Source organism: Ciconia boyciana, chromosome 10 (genome assembly GCF_034638445.1).
Source record: "Ciconia boyciana chromosome 10, ASM3463844v1, whole genome shotgun sequence".
In the NCBI taxonomy this organism is placed as follows: Eukaryota; Metazoa; Chordata; class Aves; order Ciconiiformes; family Ciconiidae; genus Ciconia; species Ciconia boyciana.
The window spans coordinates 43,079,002-43,094,325 of NC_132943.1; the positions used below are offsets into that span (position 1 = coordinate 43,079,002).

Sequence of the window (15,324 nt, forward strand, 5' to 3'; positions counted from 1 at the left end):
AATACCTTAGAGGCTCTCGTGCAGCTCTCAGCCAGTGCAAGCAGTCAGTTTCTGCTCTACGCTTGAACACTATCCAGAAGAAACGGGGTTTTTTCTTGCCCTAATTTTATTGGCTGTTTTTTTCCAGCTCAGAGTGAAATCCAAGAGCAGTGCCCTTTAAAAATGATATTGTAAATTTAAACCCATTAGATTTTCCAAAGAATTATTACCGATCTATTTCATAATTTAAAAAAGAATTACACAGCAGCCTATTGAGCTCTGAATTAGCAATAAGGCTTATTTAGGAGACCTCTGAAAGAACATACTCGCTGTATGGTTTTAAAGCAGTATGTGAAAAGTCTGGTGTCCTATCCTGATGCCTTAGACTATGGAGAGAAATCTCTGAATAAGGGAAATTCACTGTTAAATACAAAAACTAAACAGAGGAGTCTAAAAAATTATTTTGCCTTTTTGAAGCTTTGCCACTGAGTTAACTTGAAGTTAATTGCTGTAAAACTAGTTAGAGGAAATGCTCTGAAAATCAACTGCGTAAACTGAGCAACATGTGGGATATGTTTTGAGCTTATAATTTTTGTCTGCCAAATCCTTTTTCACAACAGAATCTTCTCCTCGATGACACTAAGGACTTCAGCACAGTGAGAGATGACATTGGAAAAGAGAAACAAAGGCAGCTTGCATTAGAAAAAAAGAAAAGGTATTGAGTATTTACAATTATTTTTCTTTAAAATATGCAAATGGTTCTTTGCCACTTTTCAGACTACCTTAATACCGGGATAATTTCTGGGGACATTGCTAGCTGGGCGCTCTTAGAGCACACAATTCCCGTAGTCCTGAAGGAAGTGCTCAGGTAATTCAAACTCCTGGCTTTAAGTGCCATGTTCCTACACCGAGCCTCAGGTTTTTTTGTCTTGCAATACACCGCAACGTTTGTCACTGCCTCTGGAGATGAAAAATGAACTCCTTGGCTGCACTGGCCCTGCACAGTTTGTATGTGTGAGCTTGCAATGTTGTTCTTACAACTAAGTGGAAATCGGGTTCCAGTCCAGGTTCATGCTGCTGTTGGTGCTAAGGCTCAACACTAATACTAGGCATCTTAATTTTTGTTTTGGTAATAGTCGGCAAGCCCAACGCTTACAGGACCATGTTTTCTCTGAGGAGAAGCTGCATATTAAGCACCGTAAACCAGAAGTGGCTCTTTCTATCAATGTGGGCGTTTTCAGATAGCACCAGGAGATGATTTGCTGACCAGACCATACAACCAATGTACTCGATGGGAGTGGAGTACCTCAACTGGACCAGCAAGAGGGTCTTTCCCGAAGTGTCTTCAAGAATCACCGAGACAAACTGGATATAGGATTCAGGATAACTCTGATTTTCTTCTAATGTCTCTTGGGGAAGTGCTTTAGCATCCCTTTATCAATGTGGTACTTATTCTCAGGCTAAGTAAATGCACTTTATCCATGAGAAAACTGATTAATATATTGTATAACCTTTTGGTGACTGTTTTATAATCACTCTAAATGCTTTTTTTTTTGGTCAGATGCTGATGTCTTGCACCATCACTACAGAGTTTGCTGGGTTTTTAATGCAGTCATAATCATCTCTCTTTAGAATTTTTTTTTTCCATCTCTGATCACTGAAGTTACTAGCGATACCAGAATTTGCTTTTGTCCCTTTATATAATAACCTAAGTCTGTAGTAGCTCGAGTCAGATTTCAGGAATGAAGGAAATGTGGAAATGTCTGGACAAAGTGTACCAAATGGGCTCAAAAAAGAGCAAGTTCAGAATCTGTCAAGCTCTAAAACCTGAAGGCCTTTTGTGATATGGAACAACAGTGCAGTAACCTTATATTTTAAAGTTTCTAGGGCTTTGTTGTTGTCCATAAGCTTCACGAACAAACAAAACTGATAGAAAAAATTGGCAGATCTGATGTTTGGTCTTAAGTGGGTTTTATTGTACTCAGGAAAAAGGCTTGTATTTATATTCAGTACTCTTATTCAGAGGACTTTCCCTCATTTCTTATCTTTTCAATTGTTCTAATATTCTTTGTTGCATTTGAGAAAAAGAAGAAGTTTCTCTTGGTGTCACAAAGCTGATTTACAGCCTCCGTAACAGAAGGGGATGTACGCGGCTGACTACCAGCTGAACTTGGTATCAAAGGTTCTTAAGTAAAATGTTTACTGAATGCTTGTGAGATTGGATCTCAAGACTGAGAACACGTGTAACTAGCTGACGAGACCGTATTTTTCTTACCCCTGAGGCTGGGGTTTACCAGAAGCTGACGTTGCAGCATCTTTATCGAAACTTTTCTAACGCTTACAATACTGAAACTGTGTTTCCCCCACTGTACGTGACTATTCACAACTTAATTTCCCGTCGGGTTCAGAATTTTCTTTGAGCGCAGCTAGTACTGACAAATTAAGCCAAACTCTTAATGGAGTTAATGGTTTGTAATCAAATTCTAAACATGTTTTGAATGATAAGGTGAAAATGGAACGGTGGAAGACAACCCACAAGCATTTCTGTGCAGCAGTCACATGCTGGTGGCATTTAATGTGTTTGCCTTTTACGGCTGGGAACCTGTGCAAACGGATTGCCGTATCAAGTGAAGTCTGCTATCAAACGTACTGCAGAGCCTTGTTGAACTGCACGGATGTCCGGAAAGCTGTTCTGAAATGAGCAAAGCAATTGTTCAAAAATAACTTTTGAACATAGCCTGAAGTATACTTAATTAGAACTGTGGTAATGAGAGGACAAAATACAAGTCACTTTTGGGGGCTACTGTAACTGTTTAACCTGTTTTGTGTACGTGTAGAAGATACTGTAAAAGAAGATGCCAGTACAGCAGACTACTAAAATTTTGGCTAATGTGAGAAGATCTCTCATTTACCTTTTGTAGGTTAACAATATTCTGGTATTTTAGACAGCTTCAAGACAAAAGCTGATGCTCTCAGCTATCAGAAGAAAAGAAAAAAAAAAAGAACAAAAAACAGTCAAAAGCACCTTGAAGCATATGATTAGTGTTTATTTCTTTGCATATCTTTAAAATTCAGCAGGTGCTTCTGTGCTTTCTTAGGCCGATTCATTCAAGAATGGGGTATTTTAATTTTCTCACTGTTTCGGTTGTAGGTAGGCTTTACTCGAATCTTGAAATCCTGGTTTTATGGATAGATTTTTCTCACTGAGGTGAGGGCAGCCAATTGCTTTCCCCATCTTATTTTGCATCGCCGTCTTCCATATCAACAAGTCTTCTTGCGAGCCAGAAATGATCGCACATGCTGATTACCGAGGTAGGCAAGAAAGGTTTGTGTTTGCAGATTGTTCCATCGCATTGCACGCACTTTGCTGGCACTTTAATTCCTCCAGTTCCTTGCTGGACAGCTGTCCTGAGCTCAGCCTTCCCACCTACCTTTAATAACTTTAATCTCTTCTTGAAAACACAAAGTTTGGAGAAATTGAAATACGGATTACAAGTACTAACATGGGGATTTTAGTATGTGCCTTTGTTAAAGTGTAATGTAGCAGCGCCTGCACTGAACCAATCTTGGATTATTACTAATGTTGGCTCAAAATGCATATTTTTTCCTTAAAACTATTGTACGTCGTTCCACAATGAGAGAGTTCATTAAAAATGGGGGTGGGGAGAGGGAACGCCTTTTTAAAACGGAGTCTTTGTGATTCCACAGTTTATGATGGTTATATTCCAAAGCCTGGAAAAGCTTTCATCTTTATTTTTCAAGTGTTCTTCACAAAATAAAAAGTCATTTCTGTATGTCTGTTTGATTTGCCTATGTATGTCTCACTGATACATTGATTGGGAATGGCACGAATTGGTTTCTAACATTGGACGGGGCACAACCTTCGTTAAGCTTTAATTTCCAAATCTGTTCCTAAGAGAGCATTCAGATCTCTGTGCGAGAAGCTTCCCCAACCCGGCTGGGGTTGCACTGTGCAAAGACCTGGCTTCAGCTGGAGGACTGGGATTTTGATGCAAGTTAAAGTGATTTTTAGCTTGTGTTTTTCCTCTTTCAGAAAGCATGGTCTAGTATTAACCGCCCGTTACTTCAAGTCCATATTTGTGCACAAATATATTAATCTGGTCTATTTTTCAAGGGAACTAGCATAAATCATCTAGAGGACTGTGGCTCTGCATAGAGTAAGAAACACGGATTGCGAAGGAATGGTCATCTCTTGTATCTGCTCCTGGTGCAGTCCTTGTGCAAGAGCAAGTGTTCAGCTCTGGGAATCTTATTATGAGAAAATGGTGGGTTTTCTTTTTGTTTGCCTCCTAACTCATTCCGGTTTGCTGAAGTGATTACGGAGCAGGAGGAAGCGGCCCATTTAAAAAGTTTACGTCCTTCTTGCTCGATTTAATTCTCCCCCAGCGGCCACTGAACAGAGCCGTCACGTTCTGAAGGGTGTTGCAGGTACAAACCCCAGGAAGGAGGAGCGATGGCGTGGACAGGCGAGCGATGGCACAGAGGCTGCAGGCTGCGCTCGGGAGAAGCTCTGTGGTTCTGGGACTCGCTGGCTGCTTTGGCTGTTTCCCCGAAGCTGAGGGGAGGGGGTGCCAGGGGTGCCCTCCAGCGTGGTTAGCAGCGGTCTTGGGATTTTGCCAATACTTCTGCCAAACTTGCCTGTAATTGAGGAGTTAATCTTCAGTCCTTGCTGTGTCCAAGGCCACCACATCTGGAGGAAACAATACCAAGCTGAGTTTCAAGCAAGCTTAGAGAGACCAAGAGGGTGTGAGCTCCCAGCCCTCGAGTCGGTGGCTGGAAAGCTAACTACTAAACTCTTATTTTTCTGTTTTCTGGCTGACCCTTGGTCAGCGCAGCTCCGTGTGCAGATAAATGCGAAGGACGTGATAATGATACAGCTCTGTCCATGGATCTTTATTACAGCCAGGCAGCGGAGGCCCATCAGCTGTGTTTATTGAATGGAGTTTGCAAATACCGCTGCTTCTGCTCCTGTTTGATCTAGGCGTTTGTGCCTTGTAAGAGCATTGATCTTCTTGCTTGGGTTTCTTGCTAAGAGAGTATCAGCTTCGTGGTTAACAAATCTATAAATTCCTGCATGACAAAGCTTTCCCATAAACTTTAACTGCAGCCCAAACAGATTTTGATTCTGGTGGTTGTATTCAGACGGTGGTCGGTAGGGCTTTAACACCACCTTTTGCTAAAATGTCCTTGCTAATCACTGGGGAGAAACATATTTAGAAACAAGGAGACAAAACTGGCCTTAGGCCGTTGTGCTTGCTTCATTGCCGACACGTTTTACTGGAGTTAAGTAACTGGTCCTGGTTCCACGGATTAACTGCATTTAATTTCCTGCGTGCGTTTACCCTGGGGTAGCAGCCGAGCCCTGGGCAGGCATTGCTGGCTGGGCTCTGAGGAGCCGGCTGCCCCTCTGTGCTGGCAGCCTCCCTCACGCGGGTACCCACCAGGATGCTCCCCTCCCAGCGCCCCGGCCCGTGGCAGTGCTCAGCCCATCACTGTGGCTTCCGAACTGCTCCCGCCTCTGCTCTGAGCTCGTACCAGCCCTCCTGTCTGCTGGGTAACCCCAGGGTTGCTCTTCTCCCCTACAGCTGATCCCTCGCTTGATTTGCCCTTTTATTTGCCTCGTCTGCAACTTCTCCGGGGGCTCAATCTGCCGCAGGTCTTGTCATCAAATTCCTCTTTAATTCCCCTTTTTCCTGGTGATCACAGGGAATCGCTGAACACTTCTAAACACACACCGTCTTCCGTGCTTCGTGCAGAAGCTGGCGAGACCACTGTGTAATTCTGCCGCCGCACCCGTCTCCTCTGGCTGCCATCGCTGGCCAGAGCCACGTTTTGACTGTCAGCCCCTGCCAGCAGCCTGCGCTTCTGGAACAGCTCCCGGGCGACTTCTGTGAATGATACCTGTGTTCTTGACGCCTAAAGAAGCTTAAGCCCCCTCCCACTCACCAGCCCTTTTGCCCCTAAAGAGAAAGGTAGTTGATAGCTAGCGTGGTTTGGTTTGTTCCCATTGGATGCTCCTGACAGGGACAGGCTGTGCTGTTGGTGGTTGTTTTGGATTGTAAGTAGGTACAGCCACCCTCGTTTCTGTTAAGCTAACACCTGTTTGTGCCTTAATAAATGTCTAATAATAAACATGTTATTAACTTAAGAAACTTATTATTGCTGCAGAAAGAATAGAGCTGCAGCTGTAAGGTACACATGGAGCGTATCTTCCTTTGGGGTGGTGTGTAGCACCATTAAAGATTCCTCAGTCAGAATTTACTTGCAGTGATTTAACAAATTCTTGATTTTCCTGTCGTAGACTCAGCGTGCACGGCTGGTGGCTGACCGCACTTGCTTAGCGGCCAGGTTTGTCATGAGAGGGACTTGCTCAGTTCTGCAGAGTATTGATTTTTTTTATTATGGCCATGCATGTAAAATAATGCGGAGAACAAGGAAAGGGAATCTGGAAAGGAAATGGATTGGTCCTTTATATTTGTTGTTTGAATTGTACAGCAAAAGTTTTAACGAGTAATAATGAAACCATTTTCTGAAATGCACATTAGTGAGCATGGCAATTCACAAAGCAATAAAAATACAAAACCTATCTTAATATAGACTATAGTTGCATGCTTTTGCTTCTTACTATACTTTATAAAAGGCTTTCAAACTAAAAGATTTGGCTTAAAAAAAAAAAAGAAAAAAGAAGCAACTGTGCTGTGGAAAAATCATTGCAACAAGTACAAGGTAGCTAGGCACACACAAGACAAACTTAAAAAATGTGTTTATAATCTTAAGTATCCTTTTTAGAATGACGCCAGTTGGGGTAAAGAAGAGTTTGTAAACACTAGCAAAGAAAATTCTTCTCTATTAATGATAATCATAAAGTCATTAAGACAAACTGCTACTTAAAGCTGAGTGGGCAGTGCCTCATCCCGGATATGTAATGCACCATGGGGAGCACTGAGTTCTGGTGGCCGTGGCTTCTTGGCAAGAGGTCTGCGAGGGAAGGCGCAAGGACGGCACGCATGTGCTGTGCTGTGTCTCTCGGCACTCCCGGGGCTGTTGTCTCGGTCCGCGTGTGTGGATCGGTGCTGGCCCTTGCTCAGAGCTCTGGGTGCAGGAGCAGCTTCGCCAGTCTCATGTTTGCAATCACTGCGGAGAAAGCACTGAAGATACTAAGAAAGAAGATACTAAAGATGATGAGGAAGATTCCTACGTCTACACAGCCTAAGGTCAGAAATTAAAGCCACTCTGGATAGCTAGACTTTTAAAAGGTGTTTTAAATTTTTTTTCCAATTTTAATGAGTAGTTTTGACTAGTTATTTTACTTCAGCACCCGGTTTTGACTGGAATTAGCGATAGGCTTCTAGAAAATATTAAGCCGCTGCTTTGGGAGAAGAATGTTTCTTTTTTTCTTTTTTTTCTTTTCTCTTGGACTATTTTATTAACTCCTGTTGGTGGCACAGGCGTATATAACGCTGTGTTTTAATGGGTACTCCAGGGACAGCGTGCCATTAGAATACCCGAGTTCATCTGATGGAGTTCACAGGTGGTATAAGTGCTCTTTCCTGCATTCTGCAGGCGTCTCGTGAGGTTCGAAGCTTTGTCTGAGCGTCAGACAAAAGTCTGTGTGCTGCTGAAGTGGAAAAACTAGAAAAGAGGACTGTGAACCCAAATCACAGGATTGTTGTTAGCCTGCTCGTCTGTGGGAAGGGGGTGGTTCTGTTACCCACAGCTTTTGAATCTGGCTCATCCCAACTTGCTATGATCTGGGGATTGAGACCTCAGGAAAACACAGTTCTCTAAGTGTTATTAAAGTGGGCAGCCAGGAGAAGGGAGTGCAGAGACACCAACCCTTAGCAATTAATTCCAGTCCTTGCGGAATATGTCTTTTTAAACACTGGTTACCCCTAGGGCGAGAGGTATTGAAACCACTTCTGCAGTTCGGATTACGAAGCAGAGCAGCAGTGCACTCAAGTCTGCAGATGCCTTGAACCAAAGCGGTGGGGTTTTGGGGCCGAACTTACACAGCGTTTGGGAATTCCACCAGCAGGGTTCAGACACTGAGGACAACTCAACTTTACTGCCCAGTTCTTCAGAAATATTCAGCAATGTTTTTTCCCCAGAAGGCGCTTGCACTAAATTTACTTAATTCATGCTTATAAGGGGCTTTGAGCAGATCTTACTGCAGAAATAGATCCAGCATTTCTCAAGATTCTCTTACACCCTCTTCCTTTAACAACATTTGTCTTGTATAAACTTGAGATGGCTAAAAAGGGATCAGAAAAGTGCCCATTTCACTCACAGGTCGAAATATCGTCTGGTTCGTAAGTGTACATCCTGTTCCCATATTTGCCAGTTAGATCAGCTCGAACTGTCATTGAAGGATCTTGAGGGGAAAAAGTACAAGATATTAGCAACTCCGGCTTTGTGAAGTGGGGCGATGGTGAATAATTTTGTGAGGATAAAAGCCTTTTAAAATGGTGTTGATTGGCCAGAAAGGTGCATCTGGAAGCACCAGGCTCTCAGCAGCTGTACGTTAATGAAGTCTACTTGTGAAACCCATCACGGGTAGATCTTCTACGTACAAGCCTCATCTGGTGATTCAAGATTATTGCCCATCGTCCCCTTCATACCCTGCAGTTTGATGGTAAGTTTGCCTTTTGCAGAGTTGCTGGTCAGGGTCGGTGATGGGCCTTTGCTCTGCCCTTGGAGAGAGTGTTTGTCATTCATCTGAGGACAGGCTTGGAGTAAAAGGCTGTATTCAGATGTTGTGGCATGGTGTCCCGCAGGCAGGACCAAACTCTTAGAGAATATATGTTAGCAGTTAAGAGCAGTGACATGCTGTTCATTTCCACTAGTGGAATAAGACTGTCACGGTCCTGTTTTTAAAAAGATGGTGGTGGTTTTGGATGCCCGATTTAATCTCCGATTGCTAAACAAGTACTCTGAAATAAGGCCCAATTTGGGTTTTTCCGCTGAAGCTGTTCCTTTTGAAAGTCTGGGTTATTCCTACAGCTTTAGTGCCCAAAAGAATAAGAGCTATTACTTGGAGCAACATTAATTCAATGGGGATCGTACAGAAAAACCGCTGCCCTGATTATTCCCCTGACCCCAGAGACTCACCCACAAAGAGGATCCGAGGGACGTAATGGCCATCGGGTGCCATGTTGTCATCGCTGCTGGAATGCTGTCGGAGTTAGATAGCCTCTTAGGGACGGGTCACCGTCCGAGCGCCAGAAATGGACTGAATCAGCTGAGCTTGCCTCGTCTACCAACAACTACCAATTCTGGTGTGATCAAATACCCAGTTTCCCTGTTCTGTCCAAGTTGTCCCCTGCTAGATGCTTGGGGATGAGGACAGACACCCCAGGCAGGTAACTCAGAAAGCCCGATGAGTGGGTAATTTTTCATTGTATCGGAATATGACCTGTTGTTGGAGAATACAAAATGGTATTCCTGTGCCAGTAAGTATACGTATGGCAAGTCTTGCTCCCTCTCCAAGGAGGAACTGTGCTGGTGTTTTGCAAACCCTGTTGTACATCCCCAGAGAAGTGGGAAAAAAAAGAGAATTTCAAGTACTACTTCAAAACTGTGTGAGGTGAATCAATTTCTGCTTTTAACGTGGCTTATTCCACTGTCTGGTAAACATTTCAATTAAGATTTTAAAATTCAGACTTACCACCAGATTGAGCATGATAAAGTCCTCCTGAGCCATCTGCTGGATCTCTGGGCTAGAAGCAAATGCTTTCCTTAAAGCTAAGAGAAATGCATTATTTGGGTGGGAAAAAAAATCTGCATCACTGCTTTTCATGGTTTTGCATCATCTTATATTGATCCTAAATCCAACAGTAAACAACGGGCACTACTTTCTGATGTGCACGTCACACAAAGTTTGGAGGACTTGGTTCTTGCAAAGTAAAATGCAAAGGATGCTTAGTTCTCGAGAAACTGAAATGCCGGTGTACAGACGTATTTCCTTCTCAATGGCAGAACAGGTCATGAATGCATACGGCTTGGCTTTATTTGGCTACCTGTGGCCCCACACTACAGAGCGCTGGAGTTGTCTGCACGATTTACGCTGCAGGCATTTGGGGTAGTAAATACTTACAGAAGTTTCGTAAGAAATGGTGAGGCCAGACTTCCCTGACAAACCTCACTTTGTTCTCGATAACCGAGGAGGTTATCGAGTGCTAGTGAGTGGGCTGACACACTCCCGGGCAGCAGGCCTCATAAGAAAGTGTATAAACCAGATGGTGGCAGATACCAGAAGATGATTGAGCTTTCCAATGCTGTAAACTATTGCACTTCTAAGGTTCTTGTCTGCAGAGGAAAATATGCTGCCACAGGCATGTTGCAGTCCCTGTGAATCGGTGAATACGAGGCTATAAAGATAATTTTCTCGGTGTCTGACTCTCCCTGCTTGCAGGATACCCATAACTTGAAAGCCATGGTTTAAAACAATGCAACAGAGGCAGCGTGATGCCTAACCTCGCTGGCTTGACACAGTGTACTTCCAGGGCTTCTTTCTGGGGGGGATACAACTTCCCCAAGCTTTAATCACGTGAGCTGATGATTTCCATGCTTGCTGGGGCCCAGGACTGGACTTGGGAGTAGGCAGGAAGGAGAACTGACAGGAGATCGGGGTGGGGAAGAGGATAAAGGAGGAAAGCTTGGTGTCTACCTGCTTGTTTTGTAGCCATGTGTCTCTGCCATGGAAGCTTTGACCCAGAGCACGTTACTGCCTAGAAGAACTTTACACCTGCTTTATTCCCCAGCTCTTCTCAAGGGTCCCCAGTGGATTCTCTGTCTCTCCACCTTTCCCTGTGTGTGCTGGAAAGGCTTCACACCAAGGGCTCAAATGCTTTGTGAGGAATGAGCACTGACAGATTTGGATCCCCCAGGTTGTTTCGAAGGGTTTGCTTTGCTCACCTTGGCTGTAAGGACACTCTTCCAAGTGGTGAATAACCATCAGTGGCTTCTTGCTGAAACGACATTGCAGGAAAGGAGTGGGGAGGCAATTCAAGACCTTTCACGGACAGCACTTGCAAAGAGTTAAGGCACTGAGTTGCTCCAGGGATATATTTACGTTGTGAGGAGCAATAGCAATGGGGCTAGTAGGGAGGTGTGGACACAGTCACGTACAGAGGGGCGTATCGCTGAGAAGGCAACACTGGAGGCACTGCAAGGGCATGTGCTCATCTCCCAAAAGGTGAGCTCTCACCAAAATCTTGTTCAGCCTCTGTACCATGCAGCAAAATACAACTTGTATCGATACAAGGCACAGTCTGAGCATTGTGTTAGAGCATAGCTCTGTTCTGTGCAGTTAAACATATGAACTGGCATAGCAAGAATTGAGGATTACCTGTGTTTTGATTGCGCTAAACCTTCTTCATATGTCTGCACCCATTCAATGTCATCTCCCCAGCCTGTTGAGAGCACCCTTAGTTAATTTTCCGGTCAGTATGGATGAGGATGTTCTGCTGAACAGGGAGCTGGAGCCACCCGTGTAATCGGGTGGCACAAACTAGGCACCTTCCCTCAGGGTGTCCAGACCCTCAAGGTATTTGTGGGTACCAGGAGAGCCCCAAGCAGAAAGGTGCAAAGAAATGGCTGCTAGGGAAGGGGGGTGAAACCCCAGCCTTGCTAGGGCTCAGGTGGTGGATTCAGATTCCAGACAGGTATTTCCAGCTACTCGAAAGCTGGAGCCCAGGATTCCTCCCGGAACTCGTCCACCCTCCCAAAGAGCCGAACCAGGCTTGCTGCTTGCGTATGGCTTCCTGCGATAAGGGATTGCTCGCCAGGCTGGGGGTAGGGAGGGTAGGGATGCAGGAGTGTTTTTGTTGTGAGGTGCCTGGAACTTGATGGAGCAAAGCTCGGACCTGAGTCTGGAGCCCCTTCCAATGGCTACAGCACCCTGCTCGTGCCCTGCATCACCCAAAGGAGACCCCAGGGAGGAAGAGGATGTGCCTGCTGCCCGTGCCTGACCTACAATGCTGGCAGGAAACTGGACAGCAGAGGGGCTGAGCCAGCTGCAGCTTGGCTGCGTGACTATGGTCTCCTGCATACAGAGCGTGCCTTTGTAGGGGTAGGGGCTGCTGGTGGGGCTGCCTATTGCGCTCAGGCTCTGCAAAGCTGATCCAGCAGCTGATCAGCAGCCAGCGTAAGAGCCTGGCTCTTGGCTCCGTCCCCAGCCCGGGTTTGGAGCAAAGCACCTGTACCTGTTCTCAAGCAGAGAGCGTGAGGAATTCTCCCCTGCTGAACGCACTAGTGCTCTTGGCCACGGTGGGAATGGCGCCTGTGAAAGGTAGGTTTGGGCTTCTGTTTCGGAACGGGAACACGGGGCGGGGGAGGAATCTCCCAGCTGCTGCTCTCAGACATTTCCCTGCCTGGATGTACGTGTGGTGGTGCACACTAGTCGCTGTGACAGAGGGATATACAGGTGCTTCAGCACTGCCATAAGCATCCCATTCACTCACCTCGAGAGAGAGTCTGCAGAGTCTGTGTCTGAGCAGGGCTTTCTTTCTCTTCATCAGGGAGCTTCTGGATCTTTTTCTGCGTAGACAGCATTACACCATTGCAGAGAAGGAGGAAACACAGTAATGGAAAGGCGTGCATGCTTCTAGCTGGCAACAGCTGAGAGAGAAAGGGTCAGCTCAGGCAGGCAGAATGTGACAAATACCCAAAACCTTCAGGTGAAGGAAAAAAACCCTTCAGGTGAAGGAAAGAGAGGCCTATGAAACATTTATCTCCTGCTAAAAATGGGCTGACTTCAAGGCTGACACTTGAGCAGAAGCTTGGGGAGCCTTTGGAATGACTCCGAGAGTTTGTCTCGCTGCTTGAGCTCATCAAGAAAACCCAGCTGTATCTGTCTGCACTTATCTCTGCAGCTTGCCTAGCAGCTGAATTCCCACATTTGTTTGCATGTTTCCTACCACTCGTTGAGATGCAGAGATAAGCTGCTCAATCCACTATGAAGTGGTCTATATTTTCAGCCAAGCATGGATCAGCCAGAGCTCCCGTTAGGTTTGATGGGAGATAAGGTGGCAGAGAAGCAATGCAGATCAGGTCATCTCTATCTGAAGGCCTGAATGGACTCAGAGCCTGGTGGGTGACACGGAAAATGCAGACGGAAATAGCCACGGGGCAGCAGGTGCCCTCTGTCCCATCAGCAGCCCCTTTCATCATGTGAGATCTCTACACATGGTAGTTGTTTTAGCCAGGCAGTCCTCCTCACTTGGGTAGAGTTCAGTGCTGTAATAACCAGCAATCACATCTAGCAAAAGCCCAGCCACAAAGAGCAGGTACCCTGGCAGAAAAGGAATGCCCAGTCCTCCTCAGAGACAAGACAGTCCCATAAAGGGCCATTTTCTTGGAACTGGTCTCTCACCTGGCAGCTCCTGCTGACGCCTCAATGGGGGTGTCCTTGCTGCAGCCTCTCCCCTCCGGCCCAGGCAAGGCAAGGTCTCTTTATGCCTCTGTATTTGCACAATAGCTGGGTACGGACGTCAGCTGAACTTCCAGGATATCCTGCTCTCGCCAAGGCGCAGAACAACCTCGTTACAAAAGCTTTCTTCAATCAGCCCAGCAACATGCACGTTTTTAATCAAGGTATATTGATTTATGAAAGCACTCATGCGGAGTTTATGCTAGACACACCTAGCTCCTTGGGGGTGGACTGTGGGTCTCCAGGTACGGTGAAGTCTCCTAGAGTCAAACTGAGAGATACAGAGGAGATGCGTACACCTCTCTTGACGCCCTTCACGCCGAGAGTGGTGCAGAATTCACAGCACTTAGAAGAGGTTTAGCACGTTTCTGTAAGAAAAAAAAAAATTACAGAAGATAAGAAATCACAATGTAAACAACGTGGTCTGAACTGAGCCATGTCACAGTAACAGGGCGCAGCAGCGTAATGAGAGGGCCATGCAAGGATGAGAGGCATAACTCTATGGGATAAACAGGACTTGTGTCACGGCCTAAGGACATGGTCTTCTCCCATCATAAATTCTAAGGAAATTAAACACCGACTTTCCATGGAGGGTTGATAGCTCTTTGGAAAGCTTCTGCTGTATCAAGTGAAAAAGACCATAATTTCCATTGTGGAACCAACCACTGGCCTGTTAGGAAATCCTAGCTCTGCTTCTGTACACAGTGATCTTGTGGTCTTCGTTTCTATCTGCTCTGTTGAGCTGAGTAAGAGAAGGGCTCCTTGTGAGGACCCCCTTCTGGTGTCCCATAGGGTGGGCTTTAGTGTATTATATGGGCCCAGGAGGTCACAGTGGGGTTTTAGAAGAGTTGGAAATATTGCATCCCCTGTGTTGCCAGTGCTTGGTTACTCACCCATTCGTGTCAACGCCTCTCCTTGGCACTTTTTGAAGAAACAGCATTTGCCTGTATTTAAGGTCCAGCAGGACTTGGACTTGCAACTGTAGTGCTCGCTTCTGTTGCCTGAATGACGAGGGACAACAGCCCTGGGCTGTTTCCCAGCTAGACCTTGGGGCTGGCAATGGCTGTGGTCACAGAAGGGAGGGAAGCCCTCCCTTCTTCTTTGGAGTCCTGAGTGCAGAAGGGGGGAGCACAGCTCATGGGAAAGGAGAGACCCCTTCTTTCCTTTGACTTGCCCACTGTTCTCACCTCCTCATACCTTTTCATTGAGCCAGTGAACCGGGTCCCAGGTGTGGAGGGTCATATATATACATTCTCATACATCACCAGTGGTTTTCTTCTATCTCCAGTTCACTTGCAGGGTGAAGAGGCAGTATCCAGACCTGGAGTGTCATAAAGCAAGCTCAGGAGCACCGCCAGTGACGTACAGCACATTGCTAGCTCGAGGCTGAGGATTACAGTGGATAGAGAGTTGCTGAAATGTGCAAACATCACACGTTTCTTGAACCAGAATAGTACTGCATGAAATCCGGATATAAATTGCATGGGGAGGTTGAGTTGTGCTGAGGAAGATGGATGGTCATTTCAGTGAAGTCCAAAAGCTCTGCTTGTTTGCAAAACTAGACTATAACGACGCAAGTATGCTGCTGCGCTCTGAATGACAAGCTTTTCTGATTACAAGAGAAATAAAAGCCAGTATGGACAGCTTTAGCAGTGGTTGGCGAAAGGAAACTAGCACACAGAAAAATTTAAAGAAAAAAAGGGGGGTGGATCCAGAGAACGAAGTGACACTTTGTAGAGACCCAGCTCTCATGAATGTTACTGCTTTCAATTTCAGTTACAGCAGGGCAGATCGAATAGATCCACAGCGTAACTGTGGGCATGATATATTACATGGCTTCAATAGACCCAGAGGGAACTGTTTCTCCTGATAAAAGAAATGTGATTGTGTACCAT

General features: G+C 45.6%; 2 protein-coding genes across 6 annotated transcripts in view; one reads left to right on the forward strand and one right to left on the reverse strand.

Moving 5' to 3' along the window:
• USP40 (ubiquitin specific peptidase 40) overlaps positions 1 to 3,767 on the forward strand; it is a 39,988-nt gene extending 36,221 nt beyond the window's left edge. For 4 of the 5 annotated variants that reach the window (XM_072874448.1, XM_072874449.1, XM_072874450.1 and 1 more), the window contains 2 exons: positions 600 to 694; positions 1,116 to 3,767. In XM_072874448.1, the coding sequence (XP_072730549.1) occupies positions 600 to 694; positions 1,116 to 1,224 (204 nt within the window). In that variant the 3' untranslated portion in view covers positions 1,225 to 3,767. The remainder of the gene's footprint in view (positions 1 to 599; positions 695 to 1,115) is intronic. The other variant, XR_012044325.1, reaches the window with a different exon arrangement.
• A 3,003-nt stretch (positions 3,768 to 6,770) lies between these two features.
• LOC140657589 (anterior gradient protein 3-like) lies at positions 6,771 to 13,453 on the reverse strand. The gene is made up of 8 exons (XM_072874862.1): positions 13,373 to 13,453; positions 12,462 to 12,618; positions 11,348 to 11,411; positions 10,915 to 10,967; positions 9,665 to 9,741; positions 9,109 to 9,172; positions 8,288 to 8,371; positions 6,771 to 7,134 (listed from the first exon to the last, which is right to left on the reverse strand). Exons 2-8 carry the CDS (start codon positions 12,598 to 12,600, stop codon positions 7,085 to 7,087), a joined length of 531 nt encoding a protein of 176 aa, XP_072730963.1. The 5' UTR covers positions 12,601 to 12,618; positions 13,373 to 13,453; the 3' UTR covers positions 6,771 to 7,084.
• Positions 13,454 to 15,324: the final 1,871 nt, after the last annotated feature.

What these genes read in the sequence shown, in the direction of transcription:
- LOC140657589 (XM_072874862.1), bottom strand. Translation starts at nt 12,600, where the DNA reads ATGCACGCCTTTCCATTACTGTGTTTCCTCCTTCTCTGCAATGGTGTA. An exon ending in TCTGCAGACTCTCTCTCGAG is followed by an intron (nt 11,412 to 12,461) that starts GTGAGTGAATGG and finishes TGCTCTCAACAG; the next exon opens with GCTGGGGAGATGACATTGAA. An exon ending in AGAGTGTCCTTACAGCCAAG is followed by an intron (nt 9,742 to 10,914) that starts GTGAGCAAAGCA and finishes CATTTCTCTTAG; the next exon opens with CTTTAAGGAAAGCATTTGCT.